Source organism: Rattus rattus, chromosome 3, assembly GCF_011064425.1.
Source record: "Rattus rattus isolate New Zealand chromosome 3, Rrattus_CSIRO_v1, whole genome shotgun sequence".
In the NCBI taxonomy this organism is placed as follows: domain Eukaryota; kingdom Metazoa; phylum Chordata; class Mammalia; order Rodentia; family Muridae; genus Rattus; species Rattus rattus.
In genome coordinates, this window is record NC_046156.1 from 133,854,560 (window position 1) to 133,876,026 (window position 21,467).

General features: G+C 37.6%; 1 protein-coding gene across 1 annotated transcript in view; it reads left to right on the plus strand.

Moving 5' to 3' along the window:
- The first annotated feature begins 4,687 nt into the window (after positions 1-4,687).
- Positions 4,688-21,467, plus strand: part of Cpb1 (carboxypeptidase B1) — a 32,076-nt gene continuing 15,296 nt past the window's right edge. Inside the window, exons 1-6 of the mRNA XM_032896799.1 lie at positions 4,688-4,769; positions 4,861-4,936; positions 12,795-12,919; positions 18,847-18,946; positions 19,037-19,138; positions 19,907-20,008. Coding sequence (XP_032752690.1) covers positions 4,705-4,769; positions 4,861-4,936; positions 12,795-12,919; positions 18,847-18,946; positions 19,037-19,138; positions 19,907-20,008 — 570 coding nt within the window. The 5' untranslated portion in view covers positions 4,688-4,704. The remainder of the gene's footprint in view (positions 4,770-4,860; positions 4,937-12,794; positions 12,920-18,846; positions 18,947-19,036; positions 19,139-19,906; positions 20,009-21,467) is intronic.

Consider the following 21,467-nt stretch of genomic DNA (forward strand, 5'->3'; position numbering starts at 1 on the left):
CAGAACCTAAAGATGTTCCACCATGCCACAAGGACATGGGTTTCCCTATGTTCATAGAAGTAAATTTTTAATGTTCCCAGTCTTCCTTGTAGTAAAATTATGAGTTTAACTTTCACATGGAAATCAGAAACAGTGGGAAACAGAAAGAACTCTCAAGATCTGAACAGAAATAGGCAAAACCAAAATCTGGAAAATACTGCAGTAGCATAAAATGCAAGTGCATGCCAGGTTAGATTAGGATAATTCGGTATAAATCCATGAATAGTGAATAAATCATACCATTTACCATTTATGTAGAAAGCAGAGTACAGGGTATGATATGAGTGTAATAATCACAAAGGTAGCTAGCATTGTGAACCTAGTGTTGGCATGAGGGGGTAAGACAGGAGGATTGCTGTGAGTGAGCCTGAGGCCAGTATGGATGCACAGTTGATCATCTCTGAAAAAGAAGAAATAGAGGGAGGGATGTGGAAAGGAAGGGGGAAGGGGGTTGGATTCTAAGAAGAATCTCTCAATGGAAACTGACAACCCTAAGAATGTAGACATCTTAGGAACAGAATTATGATTCGAGATAAGTTTCTAATTTTTCTTTCATGTAACTTTTTATATAGTCATAAAAGGGGGGAATTCTAGAAGGGATCATTGCTTTCAATTAAAGAGAAGAACATTTGCCCTTCCTGTAAAAGGACTACCTGTCTTAGTAATCTCCCTATAATAGTTTATTGAACAGTACCAACACAATTGGGATTTTTATGATATGTCAGACTGCTGTTTCTTTTTACTTCTACTCATCAAAGAGCTCTGTACTTACTACAGTATAAATTAAAATGAACAAAATCTGGAGCCTGAGACCCACATACTAGAGGAAAAGAATCAACTCCCTTAACTTGTCTTTCGACATCTACAGACAACCCATGTATCCTGGCTAGTTTCATGTCAACTTGACACAAGTTAAAGTCATCTGAAATGAGGGAACCTCATTTGAGAAAATCCCTTCATAAGATCAGACTACAGGCAAGCCCGAGGGCATTGCCTTAGTGTTGATGATGGAGAGTCCAGCCCATTGTGAGTTCTATAAGAAAGCAGGCGCAACAAGCCGTGGGAAGCAAGACAGTAAGCAGCACCCCTCCATGTTCTCTATAGCAGCTCCTGCCTCCAGGTTCCTGTCCTATGCGTGCTCCAGTCCTAGCTTCGATCAATGATAAACCCTTCCCACCCTAAGTTGCTTTCATCCTGAGGTTTTATCAGAGCAATAATAATCATAAGACACTGAGGCATGTACATGAGTGCACACGCTCACGCACGCACACACACACACACACTATATATATATATATACATAAATGTAATTTAAAATAAAGTCACCAAAAACTGAACAAGATATATTTAATAAGATGCATTTTAATCTGCCTGGGACCCTGCAATCCTAGTAAGATGAAAACATTTAGAAATATTCAACCAGGTTTGCATAGATAAAAGCAAAACATTAGAAGGTAGTGTAAAGAAGGGAATATCTCAAGAGAAAGCAGGTTTTCAAAATCAAAGCAGCCTAAAATTTAGTTTTGTCTGTAAAGTATAGATCTACATATTCAGGATGCTGTGCAGTTGAAATGTGTTTCTAGTTTTTTAATGAAATCATGACAAATATGGAGGCAAATCAAACAAAAGTAAACTGATTTGAACTCTTTTAAAATGTCGATGAAATTAAAGATAGATGGCAACATTCTAGTCTAGGTTAAAGAAGACTAAAAAGCAAAACAACACTCAAATGTTACCCTTTGTTGGACCCCAACTCATTTGTACAGAGAGTGCTTCGACTATCTTGGCCCTAGAAGACAATAAAGTCAGTTCCTACACACTGGCCAAGGATATAGAAAGTGATCTAGATTTCCTTCTGACAGAGTGTAATAGAGTTTGATGTACCCAAGATCTACTAGATCTTTTATCCAGAATGAAAGTAAAGGGAAGCAAAGTCTGAAGCTTGAGAAAACTGCCCAGTTTTAAAAGGAAAAATTTGCACCCTTTGAGTCTAATACTTTGGGGAGGCAGCCCTGAGGTCAGGGTTATAAACTAGCTTCATTACATCACTTAGAGTCATATCAACATTAGGGCTAATTTGCACCATGTTGGACAGACTGAATGGATTTAGTACCAGTTTTCATCAGGTTAATCGGTGCTTAACCAAGTGGCATATCAATGGGAAGGGGAAGGTTTGTTAAAGAAGATAAAGAATGCTTTAATGTCATTGAGAGCCAACTTGATGTGAGTCATTCTTTCCCCATTTCTAGAACAGCTTTATTCTGCTTTGTCCCTGTATTTTGAACAGCAGAAGATAGAGATGTTGTCCTCTATTTTGCCTTTCTTCTACACAAAGGAAAGGGCTATTTGATAACCAAGATAAAATAGACTATTGCATTAGCCACATGAGATGGTTTTCTAAACTCAGTATGCTTTTAATGTGATACAAGCCTGTGTACAAAGTATCTAATGAAGCAGATCCACTCAATTTCATCCCACCAGGAAGTAATACTGATACAAATGTAACTCTCGGGTTTCAGGAGCAATGAACTCCTTTGCTTCTGACTTGAGTTTCATGTCCTCTACCAACTGGTTTGGGACTAGCCAGGGTAAAGTGCTATCTTGTGGATAGAAATAAACAAAAACAAAGGTCTTGACAAAAACTGAACTACTGCCCCCCAAGCATCTCTTTTATGAGATAAATGACCCATTAAATGACTTAACTTAGCCTCAAACTTGTTTGTAAGATAGGTAAAAATCCCAGTGAAAGTAAGATTTTTCATGAAAAATGAAATTAAAATATATGTAAATGGAAAGTTCTTATCAAACTAAAACAATATTATAGAAGAAGAAAGTTGCAGGACTAGGTTGTCTGATCTTAAGGCATACTTTAAAAAAATAGTATCAAGAACCTTATGTGAATGTCTCACATTAGACTAATGGGCACATGGAACATAATAGGAAGTACAGAAATGGCCTCATACACACATAGTGAGAACATTTTAACAAAGAACCCATAGTAATTGATCAAGGAGAGAAAACTGCATCAACTGGATATCCAAATATTTTAAAATTAGATAGCCCATACAATAAAACAAAATAAACAAAACAAAAAAGCCTTAAATGGCAAAACTTCTACAAGAAAGCAGGTCTTTGAAACTCTGGGATAGACAACAATTTCTTGCAGACAAAAATGTGTACAGACTCAATTATAAAAATTGAAACAATGAAAGTGTAAAAAACAACAACATTTTAATTCATCTAAAGAAGACATTCAGGAAATGAAAATTCAAACTTTGTACTGGAAAAAAATTACATCATAAATGTATAACAGCAAACATGTAATCAGTGCCCATCAGTAGCTCAGAAGACAGAAGTTACTATAGCCTAGTACCTGGCTGTCATCCTTCGGAACCCACAGAGGAAGAAGAAGAGAGATTCCTGGAAGTTGTCTTCTGACCCCATGTGCACTGTGGCATGTGCACGCCATTGCACTCACATACATGTGCACACACATGGCTAAATTTTTCAAGAACATGTATTCAAGCTATGTAAAGAAGCAAGCCATAAAGACATGCACATGCACACAAATAGGTAAGTAGAAAATTTTGAAGTCCTACAAAAAAATGAAGAGAAGACGCAAACAATAAATTTCTTTTAAAAATAGTTCAGGAGATACTGCACAACACTAGATTTACACTAGATTGCCATTAAACATATGAAAAGGCATTGACCCTCTTCAAGTTTGGGAAGACTACAGTCATTTTGAAGTCATTTTACAGTTCCTAGAATTAGCAAAGTGAAAAAGAATGACAAACGTAGAGAATTCAGAGCAACTAGTTAAAGCTTAAAGTCATGTAAACACTGTGGGACATGCTTGGCCGGGTCATGGTAACCTGCACTTAAATTACTATTTATCAGTTCTACCCAGATAGCTATATGCTATGGAAGCATATGCCAACAAAAAGATTTGCGTAAAATGTTTATTGAAGTATTATTTATAGTAACCCAAAGTCACAAATGAAACAAGTATTCACTAACAAGGGAACAGAAAAACTGGAGAATTCTCATACAGTGAAATGGTACTCGTGAGTAGAAAGATATGAATATTATAAACAAAAAATAATCTCAAAGACATAACAGAAGTCATTATACAAAGGAATGTATATGATAAATATAATCTCATTTATATGAAGTTTGAATGGACAAAATTAGTATAAAGATTAAAAACTTCAATAGTAGTTGCTTGAAGAAAGTTTAAATATCTTTGAGGAAAGGTGCCAATGGAACTTAGCTAGGAAATGCCTTCTGCCTTTGCAGGGATGTTAATTATCTGGGGTTTACATTTGCCAACACTCATTAAGCATACTTAAATCTATCCTGCTCACTGTATGTCGATCTCAAATCAAAATGGAAATAAAAAGATTACAACATAGATTTTATTTAACACCCACGCACACTAATGATTCTAGGTTAAATGTGAACGTGAGATCATTTGTTCTTTCTACAGGTGCTCAAAAGATAACTTCTTAGACTTTAAACATCTACCAAAATAACTGTGCCAGGAAAATTATTAATCAAGATCTGATAGTGCCCATTTTTTTCAGTCTGGACAAGAACAGAAAGAACACTCTAGACTATAAAAGCAGGAAGGACCCAGGTTGCCCAGTAGTTCAGGCAGGCACCATGTTGCTGCTACTGGCCCTGGTGAGTGTGGCCTTGGCTCATGCTTCCGAGGAGCACTTTGATGGGTAGGTCCAAAATTATTTTCAAAGTCGGTTTTGACAGCTTTTTGACACATTGCTGAAATTTAAGTTTCTATTCATTCTTTCTACCATTTAGCAACAGGGTGTACCGTGTCAGTGTACATGGTGAAGATCACGTCAACTTGATTCAGGAGCTAGCCAACACCAAAGAGGTAAAGTAGCAGTTCTCTGCTTTCCACTAACTTCAAAGGCCGATTTACTCTGATTCTATCGAAAGCAATGACATGAAATATTCCCTGAAGGATTTTTAAAAGCAAGAAATAAAACTTGGAAACTACTTAATGCCACAGTACTTTCCTTTGCTGCTTAAATTAGCTGGTGTCAAGCCATATCGTGTTATAAATCCACACAACCTTTTAGAAGAGCTGATAGTGACAGCTAAATAAGTTGGCTCTGTCTTGAAGGCCGTAGATCATCTAACACGCAAGTCACTTCCTTCCAAGAAAAAGGGGAAAATGATCAATTTGGAAATGACTGAACAACTGGGCTTTTTTCCAATTTCAAATCCATGTGTCATTTTTTTCCCCTTTGATTTTTCTTTCATTCTTAATCATACAGCTTGAGTTTTCCTGGGCTTGATTCTGGTTGTTTTAATGGTATGACTTGAGAGAGAGAGAGAGAGAGAGACAGAGACAGAGACAGAGACAGAGACAGAGACAGAGACAGAGACAGAGAGACAGAGAGAGTAGAATGCAAAACCAAATTCCATATTATTCTTTTGCTTTAAAAAAAAGTGAAATTATGCTGCCCCAAAAAATATCTATAGGGTTAGAATATACAAATTTAATTATATGTATAGTGAGGCAAAAATCTACTCCTGAGTATAAATAGCGTCACTTTGGTCAATGCTGTTTATTCTTGAGTATATAAACTAAAACAATCCCTTAGCTCCTAGGGGTCAGTTTACCCATCTACCCCCTCACCCAATCCAATTCATCCATCTATCCATCCATCCATCCACCCACCCACCCATGTATCTCTCCATCCATCCATTCATCTACCTATTTATATACTTATCATCTGTGTGTCTTTCTGTTTTTGCTTTTAAGGCATAGGTAGTGAATTAAAGTAAAAGGTAGAAGGTGTCATAATCATAAATGTGAAGTGTTGAATTGAAAGAGAACATGAAGTCACCTACTCTAACCTGTCTTTCAAATCTGGAATTTCCCCCTCCAGACTAGCATTTCTGCCTGCCAGCCTTCATCGTAACTTGTTAAATTGCTGCCAGGGTCGTGGGAACACTTTACACCCTAACCATTGGTTTTCTTTAATACATCAATATGGAAGGTATCTTCCTTCTAATATTGACTCATTAGAACCAAATGAGTCAGATATCAGTTAACTCCAAACATTAACTTTTCTATGCCTTTCTATTGATTCTCCTAGTCCTTAGCTCACAAAATCTGGAGCATCCTGGTAAAAACTAGAGACAGTTTAATCTTTCTATTTCTTTTTGAAAATGCATCTTTCAGAATGTGCAGTGGGTTGGGTACATGCCATGGGTAATTACACGCTTTCATTTGTATAAAAGACATTTATTACCGGGGCTATCACATGTTTTCACACCTTCAGGATCCTAGAACACACTCTATTTTTACAAAACTAGGGTCTAATATAAACCATGTTTTATTTTCACACAAATCATCCTCAAACAAGTTATCCCCTCTTTTCTGTGTTTACCTATTTTTAATATATCCAGAATTTTAGGCTTGTTTTTGCTAAATTTTATCTTTACATCTTTTTTTTTTTCAAGACACTGAAATCCTTTGAGCAGGATCAAATTCTCCAGGATTGGAGTTACAGGTAGTTGTGAACCACCACATGGGTGTTAAGAATCAGAGCCAGTCTTCTGGATCTGCATCCAGTGCTCCTAACCTCTGAGCCACCTCAGCTCCCCATCCCATCCCACCCCACTAAGCCTTCTTAATGTATTTTTCATGGGTGAAGAGAATGTAGAGTAAGTAAGGAGTCCATACAAAGACCTTCATTACAGTTCACTTCGTCAATATGTATTTATCATCAGTCCCAATATACCATATTGGGTATTTAATAATAAAAATGATTCATCAGTTTGCTCTCGTGAGGATACGCATGCTCAGCTACCTAATGTAAGTGGGGTGTTATCCAGATACAAGACTGTGTGGTTGTCTGGCTTATGAAAAGGTGCACTAGTGCAGATATTTTTTTTCTCCATCTTTATTAAATTGGGTATTTTTCCATCTTTATTAACTTGAGTATTTCTTATTTATATTTCGATTGTTATTCCCCTTCCCGGTTTGCGGGCCAACATCCCCCTAACCCCTCCATCTCCCCTTCTGTATGGGTGTTCCCCTCCCCATCCTCCCCCGATTACCGCCTTCCCCCAACAATCACATTCACTGGGGGTTCAGTCTTAGCAGGACCCAGGGCTTTCCCTCCCACTGGTGCTCTTACTAGGATATTCATTGCTACCTATGAGGTCAGAGTCCAGGGTCAGTCCATGTATAGTCTTTGGGTAGTGGCTTAGTCCCTGGAAGCTCTGGTTGCTTGGCATTGTTGTACATATGGGGTCTCGAGCCCCTTCAAACTCTTTTCAGTTCTTTTTCTCTGATTCCTTCAACGGGGTCCTGTTCTCAGTTCAGTGGTTTGCTGCTGGCATTCGCCTCTGTATTTGCTGTATTCTGGTTGTGTCTCTCAGGAGAGATCTACATCCGGTTCCTGTCAGCCTGCACTTCTTTGCTTCATCCATCTTATCAAGTTTGGTGGCTGTATATGTATGGGCCACATGTGGGGCAGGCTCTGAATGGCCGTTCCTTCTGCCTCTGTTCTAAACTTTGCCTCCCTATCCCCTCCCAAGTGTATTCTTGTTTTACTTTTAAAGAAGGAGTGAAGTATCCGCATTTTGTCATCCTTCTTGAGTTTCATGTATTCTGTGCATTTAGGGTAATTTGAGCATTTGGGCTAATGCAGATAGTTTATTAAATGTTTTCCTGAAAACAAGATTCTACCATGATAGTAGTGGGAGCTTTTAATTCCCAGATGAAGTTAACTGAGCCTCATTTACTCTTGCTTTAACTCACACTCTCTCCAAGAGATCACCCTTCCTTTCCTGAGCTTTCATGCTCCATCTGCTTCCAGTTGGCTCTGAAGCTTTTTGAAATCAACAACAGGTCCCAGGGCTGCCACTTCTGCTTCATTAATTTCCAAAAGAAAAAGAAAAAAAATGCCTTCATTCCCCTATGAGCCTCTAGAAACTTTGTGCTCTTTTTAACACACTGAAATCCTTTGAACAAGATCAACTCCTCTTTGGACTTGAGTTGCAGGTGATTGGATCCTCTGGAATCAGTACTTTGATGCTGTCTGATACATCGTTTGTCACCTAGATTCTCCCATTTATTGTGGTCAAGCACAGACAGGGGTTATTCTCAGCTTCATGGGGCTTAGGTTCGGGCTATATCAATTGAAGATAGCCTGGTCCTCCTCTCTGCACCTCACCTTTCTCATTAGTAATGGTGGTAATACTATCTTCCTCAGAGGATTGTTGTAAGAATTTAAATTAGAATATAAGTAGGCCACTTACATTAGGTAGCTGAGCATGCGTATCCTAAAGAGAGCATGCTAATCCTAAAGAGCCATGTAACTGCTTAATGGCCGCTGTCATTGGATAGAACTTTTAGTACAGTTTCCGCGACAGTATAATCACTTCTATCCTCATCTACCTTGAACCTCAGTGTTCTCTTTGGAAGCTGGGAAACCTTAGAAAAAGTGGAAGCCAATGGAGAGCTAAACAAGCCAGCTTTCCTACAGCTGCAGCAGAGCACTCTAATTCAATGTCAGAAGGTACATGTTTCTTCTTATATTTTTCTTTCTTTCCAACATAAATTTTCAAAAGATTAAAATCATCTGTAGTGATGATGTGGGTGCAGTGTATTCTGGGACGTAGCCTTCCTGATAAGATCATCAAAGGGCATCTCATCTTTTGTTTATCCTTGGCCAGAGTGTCCTTCCTCCCAGCTTTTGAAGGTATCCTTTTAAGACCTCAGTATGTTGAAAGGATCAGAGTTAGACTGCACTTTAGTGCTTCCTCTCTTCCTTTGTAATTTCAGTGTGAGGGTTTTATTTTACTCCTTGCACTCACATTATATTGGTCCTCTCAATCAAATATTTGTAAATGTAAATAAAACATACTCTCTCTCTCCCCCTGGGTATGCTTAAATTCCCTGTTTCTATAGTTTTAAGTTTATTTTCCTCTGTCTAAAGTAGCCTTATTACTATCTTCTTTATTGTTGACATAGAAGAAAGTTTCTTCCTGCTCTGTGAATTAGGCCTACAGTAGAAATTGCTTTACTTACACACAAGAAAACAAAATTCTCAAGATACATGAGAGAACTACGAGGTGTTTGACTCCCAATTACACACAGTGTGAAACAAATTTTGTGCTTATTTCTGAAACCCCAAATGTCCCCAGCACTAATACTTTTGATTTTATCACAGAACTTACCCTCCAAAGACTTTAAAGGGGGAGATGGGGACTCATGTATCTCAGATTGGCCTTGTTCATGATATGTAACAGAAAATAGCTTTGAACTCCTCTTCCTGGTTTCACCTTCCATGTCCCAAGATTACATGAATTTGCAATCATGTATAGTTTTATGCAGTGCTGGAGAAAAGATCCAGAACTGTGTGTTCAGGCAACCCCTGTACCAAATAAGCAACATACCCAGACTGAATTTTACATTAATACCTTAGTTTAACTTGTCTTTGTGCTGGTGCAGTGCCTTATTTTAGTAAGAATTCAAGTTAACTGTCATTTGGCTGACCAGGCTGATACTCTCATAAGACTACGATTTAAGGATAGCCCTTTATTCCCCAGCCAATGTTTCATGTGAATCTCTGTCCCTTGGTGCTCTGTAATACAATTTTTAAACTTCAGTTTTCTAGCAATGGCAAGTATAGCTCAATTTCTCACATTTTGCGTCATGCATTTTGCCTCACTTCACTCTATCTCTTTCTCAAGTCACTATAATTCCTGAAATTCACACTCTCTGTTTATGTTCTTACTTGAGTTTCTCATTTGTAACCACATGGTGATTGGTAAGTGCCGTGGGGTTGTGGTGCTGCTCCTGGTTCTGTTTCTTAGGGAGCAATGAGTCTATCTCCAGGACTGCAGGTCTGTGTCCCACTTACAGTGCTCCACATGGGTGGATGCTGACAGATGTGCTGCTCTCATCAATCTTTTCTACATCAAAGGGTGTCTTTTGCTTTAGTCTTGTCTTGTCATGTCCTGTCATGTCTTGTCTTCTCTTGTCTTGATTTATTTTGCAGGGCTAGGGAAGCCCAGAGCTTCTCCTATGTGTGGTAAGCACTCTAATACTAAGTTATGTTCAGCCTTTCAAACTGAAAATGTTGAGCAGCCTCAAATTAGGGCTGCACGTTTTGTCAAACATTATAATAACCCCTCTTTAAAATCCATTATTCTTACACTAGACGTTCAAGAAAAGGTTACATAGACACTATAGTGTTCTAATATTTGACCAGGTCATCACCAAACAAATCATATAGGCATTTGTTGCTCTGAGTAGGAAGTTAACATCTTGATAAATACTCCAGGACAGGCTTGATCGAGATTTAAAAAAAAATAGCTCACTTGAAAAGTGCAGTAAGCACTGAGTAAACATGGGGAAGGGGAAATAGAGAGAAGGGGACACCATCAACACAGCATTACTGAGCCACCGTCACAGAGGATAACTGGAGCTTAACCCACAGGGAACCTTCAGGAAATGTTACAAACCACACAGTTCAAAATTATACCACCTGTGGAGTTAATGAGTTGTAAACCTAGACAGTTATCTGCCAGGGTCATGTGTTCAGTTTGTGTCCTGAGTTATTTCTGCAGCGCCTCCTGTCAGCCTGGAGATATATTTGGCTCTTCAAATTGGAGTTCTGAGCACACTAAAAGGTCCCAGTAATTATGAATGAGAAGGGCTCCATCAGCATTATCTACAGACACTTTGAGGACTCCAGTGCTAACCCCTATGTCTACAATTAAGGTGACATTGGAAGGGCAGGAACACAAATGAAAAGTCAATGTTCAAAAATGAACTTTCTAAGCCTGGTGTGGTGGTATACACCTTTAATCCCAGCACTTTGGAGGCAGAGATGGGCAGATCTGTGCAACTTTGAGTCTAACCTGGTCTACAAAGTCATCAGCTATGGCTGATGCACAAAGAAAAAGAATCCCTGTCTCGGAAAAAAAAGACTTTCTTTTCTATAACCATTACTTTTCTCTTCTATTGTCATTGCTTCTCTCCCTGTCACTTGACCTCGGCTTCCTCTGTGCTTGTTTTAGTCTACCTTTACACTGTCATCAGTCTTATTTTAGCTCCAATCCTCCCTACTTCAACTACCCTCTTTAGCCAATCCTTTGCTACCTACTGATATAGTATGCTTTCAACCATCCCTTATAGCCATACTCTTCACTCTTCTTATGGAATCCCTCTCGTTGGAATCATATGTCCCTGTCTTCTGTCTTCCCTATGTCCTGGCCTCCTGCATAGCCCCCTAGGTGGCTCATCATCCATTGGACTACTACAGTGGTTTCAAATTCAGGACGGGCTATAGTTAACTGGATTCCATTCAATCATTCAAGTGCATCAGAAACTTGGTCACCTTAAAATCTTCCTTCCCCAGCTGTACAATCTTTAAATCTTCCCAGTTTTTCTTACAAGTTTCATGGAAATGGTCCCAATCATTTGACCCAGCTCTGCCACAGTGTGAAGAACTCACATTTGCACCCTGAGCCTAGTTTATAAACATCTAAGCAAATGAGGCACAATAGGAAATCAAGACCCAAGGTCAGATTTATCTCAGACTTCCAGGCCTCTGCTCAATGCAAAGAAGAAATAGAAAACCATACATACAAAACACAGTAGAATCTAGCTGACATTTTGCCATGAAAATGGATATTTGTGGTGATGTATACATAAATAAAAGCATTAAAATAATCAAATGTGTCATTTACACAACTATTTCCTATTTTCCCAAAAGTCTTCCTTAGGAAGACAAATACTGTATGCATTTTCCCCACTCTTGTGTCATTAACCTAAAGTCCATTATGTAATAAACTCCAATAACAGTTATGAATAAGATAGAAATCTCAGTGTACTGCTGGATCCTCAAGAGTATTTTGTTTTCAGTCACAGTAGAAAACACAGCAGGGAGATGCTCTTGGGCTTATGTCACTGTGACTTTCACAGAAGTTCAAAGTTTATGAAAATAAGTCTAAAAGTAAAGGAAAGCTCAGTTTCTCTCCACTACCTTTTTGGACTGTAGTGTATTTATTACTGCTTGGCAGTTTTATCCATTACCATAGAGACTGTTGTCATAATAAGCAAGTGTTGCATAAAATCAAAAACCAGAAGAGGGTAGCCAGAGAATACTGCAATTAAGTGGAATTATGAGAAATAATCATGTTCTTCATGCTCTTGCCAGTTTTAGTTTTGCATATATGTCTGCATGCATTTGTGTGTAAGTGGGTATGTGTGTTTGTGATAATGCAATGTGTACTAGTACATATACCTATCTATGTACAAAAAGGCCAGAGGGGAATGCTGCTCTACCTTACTCCCTTGAAACAGGATCTTTCACTCAATGTGGAGTGAGCCTGGTGGCTTGTGGTCAGCAAACCCCAATAATCCTCCTGACTCTCCCCGCCATCCACTAAACATGGGTTACAGGCACATACAACCACACTCAGCTTGTCTTTGTATAATGTATTCTCAGTATTTGAATTCAGGTCCTCATGTTTATGCAATAAGCATTTTTACCCACCAAACCACATCTCAAGCATTGGAGACATTATTATTGACATCTAACTGGTTGGTCCTTATTAATTCAATGGAGATATTTATAAGAACACACCTGAATTGGTTAAGTCTTAAGATAATTATATGGAGTAGAACATTCATGTGCTCTCGAATCCTAACTTGACATTGAGCTATAGATGTTTATTACATATACTTTTTTATTCAGATTGATTTCTGGAAACCAGATTCTGCTACACAAGTGAAGCCTCTCACTACAGTTGACTTTCATGTTAAAGCAGAAGATGTTGCTGATGTGGAGAACTTTCTGGAGGAGAATGAAGTTCACTATGAGTAAGTTTATGCTTTATAGGAATTAGAATTCTCTCCTCTTCTCCATTAGCCCATGAATAACCTGGTGAAGGTAAAATGAGGATAAGACTATATTTTTTTCACACAAAAAGGTAATGGCAGAGCTGGTACCATAGATTAAGACTTAGAAACTTTTCTGTTTAGCTATTACACTAGTGAAAATGTTCTACATTCTTGATCCAGCCAAATATGTGACCTAATTTTGTTTTTAAAATGATATAGAGAGGAAAGGTCAAACTATGGACACTTTTATCATGTTGGCACCATTTTATCCTCAAATTTTCGCTCTGGGTGACCAACTACATCTCTTCTGGGCAGTTAGGGCCTCTCACATTCCTTTATTTTAAGAATAAATTTAAAGATAATATATTCCTTTTAAAGACCCTATCATTAGTATCAGGAAACATGAAAATGGCCAAAAGGCAGAAACATGAACTCTGAATAACAAGAGTAGAGTTGCCTAAACTGATTAGACTGCCTCTCCCAAAATATTACATTGTTAGGTCATCTTTCAAGTGAGAATGCCCTTCAAAGAAGAGAAAGTTGTCTATTGGCTGATATCCCAAAATAGATATTTAGTGCCCAGGTGCTTTAGATATACAAAAGCGTGGCTAGGACTTTACATATATTAGAAGAAAATAAACTTCAAGTGAAGAAGTGCAGTGGTGTATGCTAGAAAGAGCAGAGCACCATAGAATAAGCAGAATCAATAAAACTTTTGGCTCATGGAGAGAAGACCTGTAAAATGAGGCTTCAGTTGAGAACTGAAGGGTACACAGGCAGAGAGCAGAGAATGTGTGGCAGCTTGAAGTTAAAGAGACCGTGCTGATCCGGTAGCAATTGCAGGACAACACAGAATATTTCATCCAGGCATAGACCAAGAATAAAGAAAAAGAACTCCTAGAGCTCCAATCCAGGATGTTTGAATGCTTATCCAGCAATCCTTGGCCATCCATACATGCAAATTTTCATTATGTTTTGAGAAAATATCTACAGAATTTTAGCATCAGAAACACTTTGTTGGGATGTTTGCATGTTAAAAATGGAGAAAATAGTATCCATGTTCAAGGAACAGGTCGGCAGTCAACTATATAATGTGATCCACCATGAGAAGTGGCATAGAGAACAAGAAAATATTTTTCAGAGGAACTAAACAAGAGGCTATCATTGCAACTCCCTGGCATGAGACCTTGAGAACATCTTAAGCTTCCCAAGCCTTAGTTTCCTAGCCCACAGGATGAGGATATAATGAGGAAAGATGACACTGATAAAACAACAGCATACTATTATTTACAGATAATAATATTACTATTATTGTGAGTTCTACTCTGTTGACAAAGAGGAAACATCTACTTGCCTTTTTATTTACTTATTATTTGAAAATTATGTATATAGGTATCTATATGAATGTGGGTTTTTATATATGAGTACAGTACTCACAGAGGCCGGAGAGGCTGTCAAGTCCTCTGGAAATGGAGCTACTGGCTGTTTTGGACCTCTTGATGTGGGTGCAGGGAGCCAAACTCAGGTCTTCAAGAAGAGAAGTGCCTGCTCTTGACTGCTGAGACATCTCTCCAGCCCAATATGGTGATTTTAAAGATACCACAAAACTGCTGCTTCACTCGATTATCATGCTTTATCTGACTTATTCTCTGATCCTTACTGACGAAAATATCAAAATGCAACACTAAACAGACTATCTCTTTAAAGCAAAATATAACCTTGTAAATTGCAAATAGTGATTAAGAGGCATGTCTGATATTTTATTCTCATTTTCTAGTCAGGATTACTAAAATCCCAACTTAATATGCCTTAATAACCTGCTTAAAAATGAGTTTCTGTAGAATTCTTCCAAGAAAACAAAGAAAAAGCAGTGGCCATGAGCTTTATTTCGAGAGACTGAAAGGATGTCTTGATTCTGTTCATATTTTACATCAGTGAAATGATTCCGAACCCCCATCAGTCCTCATTAACAGCATCAAGTAAAAGATTCTCTTCCATTTTCTAGTTACAGACTTCATTCAGTTATGGGTGCATGCTGTCTCCTGCAGTATAGAGTGTACCTTGGGCTTAGATCTTGTGAATGTTTGCATTTTTTTCTGAGAATACTGCAGCATATAATTTTCTGAATAATGAATAAGTCCCCAGGAATCTTGGAAGATCACTCCAGCAATAACTATACTAGTCACAGTCACTATATACCCTATTATTAGTCCATATGGTAATTAGTTTGTATCAGCTAGTTTCTCACTGGCAAGAACTTGCAGTTAGACGTTCTTGTGTATACAGAGACGATGAACTTCGTAAGTCCCATGAAAATATGATTTACATCTGTTCAATGGTTCACACACTCTTCACCATAGATCGTGTCATTCAACAATTTCAGACAGACCTTGAGTTATCATGGGCCAAATTTCAAAATGTGTACAGAAAGAAAGATAAACTGTAGTTCCATGTAGCAAGATGTATTCCTTGAATACAGAAAGACTGAGAATTGGATAGTACACTGACAGAATCCTTGATAAGCAGTAAAAGACATTTTACTCTTTTGTATTCTATAAAATTGCTTCCTAAGAATTCCAAAAAGATTTTCTCTCCCCTTATTCAAATCAGAGTGAGACTGTATATTGCTAACTGCCTGTACCATCATTTTTTTCTACACATTGAAGAACTTTGTAGGACTGGAGAGATGGCTCAGCAGTTATAAAAATTGACCGCTCTTGCAGAGGACCCAGGACTCAATTCCTAGTACTCAGATGGTGTTTCACGACCATATGCAATGCTAGTTCCAAGTAATCTAATGCTTTCTTCTAGCCTTCCTGGGCACTACATGCACATGGTGCATAGACATACATGTAGACAAAATACTCGTGCACATTAATTTTTTAAAGAAATACTCTTAGTAAAAAGAATTAAGCATGTTAAGTCTCTTTGATAAATTATACCATGTTTCCATTTCCTTTCCAGCCATGATGTTCTGTGTTTTATTGAAAGTCACAATGATCTAATTTGCTCACTTGTTTTTAAAAATTAAAAAGAAATTGGATGGCACTAACATAAAAAGAATATGAAAGTATATCATGTATGTCTGTGAATTTTACAACCCCAATGATGTCCTTAAGAGGCATTGTTTTAAGCATTTACAATAGTAGCTAATTGCTATAATAATATTTTGTAATAGAGCTTTATTGTAAATCTAATAAAGCCAACTAACAGAAGACTGCAAAGGATCATTCGAGGTGAGCCCCAGCCTCCAAGAAGGTAGCAGTGCACTTGAACCTGATCGACAACATCCAGTTCCCAGTATCTCTGTATTTAACTATACAGTCTTGAATGTAAAACTACAATTTACATTTCTTTGTGCACAGATTTTTTAATTTCTCCAGGATAATTCATGATCTGACTAAAATTTCAAAATGATACAAGTCTTCTGATGCCCTTTCCCAAGGCGCAAAGGCTATCTATGCTATTACTTACTATTATTTATATTATTAATTTAAACTCATTTTTATACCTTGTCATGTTTAAAATATTGGCTATCACAGTAAGAACTTTAAAAGAATGTCTCTTCCTACAACAAAGCACAACCAGTTAGTTTCATAGTTACTAAGCCTCCTCTAAGTCATGTGAGCTTGAGGTGAGCTGTGTTAAAAAAGATCTATATGATCTGTGAGCTTTGCTGTTGCCTCCTCCCAACACTGACTGCTGAGTATCAGCAATGGCCATGAATATAGCTTTAAATAAAAGCTGGCTACAAAAAGACTTATTTTTCCCGGACACCTAGTAAGAACCCATGTACATTACATATTGTGTAACACATCAGATTGTATTTAAAAAAAAAAAACTAGAGATACAGATCGACTCTATGTTCACCTGTACATGCAAGGCCCTGGGCTCAGGCCCCAGCACTGGGAAAATAAAAAGTTAAAGTATACATCACCTGCCATTTCCACTGGATCCTTCTTCCATTCAGAGAATTCCCCCTGTGTTTGACAGGATTTGTCCTTTCCATTGGATCATGTTGAAATAGAATTGTTTTCACCAATTGGTTGTGTTTTGTATTTAGATTTTTGTTTTGCTTGTTTTGTTCTTGTTTGATTATGTTTTATTACTAATTTTCCTTGAAGGTCATTTTCTGAATCTCTCCCTAATCCATGGCTCAGTATCTATGTTTTATTAGTTTATAAAGGTTGTAAATGAGTTTTTTTCTATTTCAAAGGCATCTATGTAAGTGACCAAGATCAATTTCATCTCAGAATTTAAAAGGTCATTGAGTATTCTCTAATCAAAAGCCCTATCCTAAAAACATGAATTTAAAGCCAAGAAGTGCATGATTTTTTCTGAAGTCAATACATAAATTTAGCCAAACCATTACCTTGACCTTTTAATTCCCAATTCACGATTCCTTTTAACTCCCCTTCAAATTTTTCCACATTGATATCTTTCTTGCAGCCCAATGAGACCTGTATAGGACTCCAGAACCATACATTGGTAGACCTACATTTGGGATGAATTGCAAAAGACTAAGTCACTACGTTTTGATAACTGTTTCCAAGAAAATTTTCTTCGCTCAGATAAGCACTAAGATTTGCTCCTTTTCATTTTTTAAATATTAAGAGAGTTAATTTATAAGAAAGAATTTGCTAAGAACTCCAATAAGTCATTTAGTATTAATTTATTGCATTTTCCACAAACAGATATAAGCTCATACCCAAATTTACCAAAGAAAGGAGGAGCACATGAGAGGTTCAGCCCCTGATAGGTGCCCTGGAGTCTAAGAGAGGAAAAGAAGACTTCATGTGTGCCTGCAATTCTTTCATGTCAGAGAAAACCAGGGAAAAGCTTAACTGTGAATGACAGAAGATTTTACAAACTGACTTGTTCTAGAATATTCAGTGATCACAGATATTGGTGATCAGATTTTTTTTCTCCCTTCTAAGCATACTTTCCACTCAAAATAGTAATAAGAAATAAAGATAAATACACAAACACACACACACACACACACACACACACACACACACACACACACACCAGGTACAGGAATTTTCAACTGAATTAATATGAATAGGCAGGTCTCTAGGGTTGTCTCTTCAGTTTTAATATTGCATTTCTTATAGCTCTATTAGATTATCAAGTCAGCCAAATAGCACAGACACTTGTTGTTTAAACTCAATGTCATTTACCCAATAAATATTTAGTGCTGTTAATATTTCTGAACTTCCAACCAGCAAATTGTTTTACTAAAATCCTAAAGACTGGCCCTCAGTGGCCAATTCTTACATTACTTTTGTTATAACGAGTAGGATTCCAGGACATGGGGCATTTAGTGGTAAAATCAGGAAAATGCCTGAGGTTTAAGAAATAAAATAAGGCTGGAGAGATGGCACACAGGTTAAGAGCACTGACTGCCCTCCCAGAGGTCCTGAATTCAATTCCCAGCAACCACACAGTGTCTCACAAGCATCAGTAGTGGGATCTGATGCCCTTTTCTGGTATGTTTGAAGACAATGACAGTGTACTCAGGTACATAAAATAAATAAAGTTTTAAAAAAGAATATAAAACAAATATGTGTCAAATATGCATTGTTGTGTGGATATCCAAGGCCCTGAGGCAAATGTCTGGGTATCAAAGAAAATGTTTCTGTGTTTAGGGTCACTAAGGTATGTGACCTATGGACCCTGGAAGACTCCATCTTACTCCTGCCTCTAGGTGTCCTCAATGGTTCATATATTGTAATTGCTACCAGAATCTCCAATGGTAGTTCAGCCTGAAGACCTCAATAAAAGTCAAAAGGCAACATATAAGTCAGTGGGAGGTACTATAGCATCTTCTAAAGCTGTGCTTCATGTGTGTTCCCTGGGAAAGAATATATTCATACTCAAAACACCCATTTTGACTCATCCAGGGTTCTGATAAGCAACGTGAGAAATGCTCTGAAAGCCCAGTTTGATAGCCACACCCGTGCAAGTGGACACAGCTACACCAAGTACAACAACTGGGAAACGGTATGGGAAATGCCTGATTCTGCTGCTTTTTTGAGGACTTGGGAGTTTAACCAACTATGTCGCATTAATCCAAGAATGATTCTTTCGTAGATTGAGGCGTGGATTCAACAAGTTGCCACTGATAATCCAGACCTTGTCACTCAGAGCGTCATTGGAACCACATTTGAAAGACGTAACATGTATGTCCTCAAGGTAACAATTTTTAAAGATGACATAAGGGGTTTAAAATCAATGAATTCTGATTCACTAGCATTTCTTTCACAGACATGCTTATCAACAAAGGGAAAAAAATGCCCTACAGCTCAGATTCCTTGGATTCTTTTATTTACATGCATTTTTACATAGTTACTTTTGATTTATCCAAAAGTAAAATCCAATAAAACAAGAGAATTCTTGTAAAATTTACCACAGCCCTGTAAGCAGTCTAAGCAATGGTCAACTGTGATGACATTCTTCTCTCCCAGGTGTGGTTTCCAAGTCCACTTGCAAGTTGCAAACTTTTTTGGCAAGCTATCTGTCATGCTTTCCTCATTTATCAGGTCACATTACAATGAGCAACAACATTGGTCTCCATCACCCTGAATGCCACTTTTATCATGAAATTCCAGTGACAAAATGAACAGACAAGAAACAAGTGGGGAGAAGAGAAATTTTCATAAACTTAGCAGCAATTATAATTGCTTATGATTAGTCATCAACTGTCATAGTCACGTCACCTAATAACAGTAGCTGGGCAAGCAGTGTAACCAAGCCTTTTGTGGCAATGTAGGCTTAATAAGCCTAATAGTAATTCGAGCTTTCAGCTTAAACACAGGGACCCTTCAGAGACAAGAAGAGTTTGAGTGTTGGGCACCACCAGATGCTGTCAGGATTCACCTATAGATTCCAACAAAAGTGGATGTTAACCCCTGAGTGCCATGTGGTAAATAATACTTCTCCTTTACCTTTTTCTCACAATAGATTGGCAAAACTAGACCGAATAAGCCTGCCATCTTCATCGATTGTGGTTTCCATGCAAGAGAGTGGATTTCTCCTGCATTCTGTCAGTGGTTTGTGAGAGAGGTGGGTTGACAGAATAATTTTTGATGGAAGAAATAGAAAGTATTAACTTCAATTCATTCCTTTATAAACTAAAATAAGAAAAATGACATATGCACACATGCATACATACATACACATGCACATATGAAAGAACACACATACACAGACATACACACATAGACACACACAATACACAATTCCAAGTTTCTATTGGGCTAAATTAGTTTTAACACGTGTCAACAGATCTTTGTACAACATGCATTTTTTTAAGTTAGAAAATTTGGTTTATTTCAATCTCCCTAAGTTACACTTTCTCACCTGCCTTAGGTGGACTAGTTGACAGCTAAACTAACAATTCATCCCTTAAAAATTGATCAATATGGATAAATCAGCAGCTACCTATTAAATTATGATAAACTGAAATGTTCAAGTTTTAAAATGTACATGCATTCATATTGATACAAATATATTTCATAAATAAAATAAGAGAAAATAACTATTTTTATAGGGTAATTACAAACATTATGTCCCCAAATAAAGACCAAAATCGCCTTTAGAATATCATGGTAATAATGATTTCAGCAAATCTATTAAAGGTGCAAAACTTAGTGTATAAAACTTTAAGAAGATACAAGACATTTTCAGAGCCACAAAGTATGTTCCATATAACACATATTAATTACAAAGTGAAAGCTTACAATGGAAAATATTTTTTAAAAATTGTTTTAGCTAAGCTCTTAAGAATAATATCACCAGGGCTGGAGAGATGGCTCAGTGGTTAAGAGCACTGACTGCTCTTCCAGAGGTCCTGAGTTCAATTCCCAGCAACCACATGGTGGCTCACAACCATCTGTAATGAGATGTGATATCCTCTTCTGGTGTGTCTGACAACAGCTACAATGTACTTACATATAATAAATAAATCTTTAAAAACAAAAGAATAATATCACCAGTGTTAAGTAAAATTGTAATATCATGTAAGACAGGTCACCTTTATATCCCTTTCTAAATATATGATCTCCCTACAATTGCCAATCAACCTAACCCATGCTTTTCCACAATGTGAAAGTTATAAAAGTTGAGAAAATATTGAAAATCATCATACATCAGTGCAGAAGGAGGAAATGTGACAGCTGTCTATTCTGGTACAGGCCTATAATCCCAGTGCTTGGAAAATAAAGGCAGGATGATAAGAAATTCAAAAACAAGCTCATCTACAGAGTAAGTTTAAGTCAGTCTGGGCAACATGAGACCCAAGAAAGAAAGAGACAGAGGAGGAACAAAGTGAGCCCTGTAACCAGAAGGGAGCATTGATTAAGAAAAACTGTGGGGCTGGGGATTTAGCTCAGTGGTAGAGCGCTTACCTAGGAAGCGAAAGGCCCTGGGTTCGGTCCCCAGCTCCGAAAAAAAAGAACCAAAAAAAAAAAAAAGAAAAACTGTGAAGAAGACCTAAAGTTCAGTTTATAATATTGTGCCCATG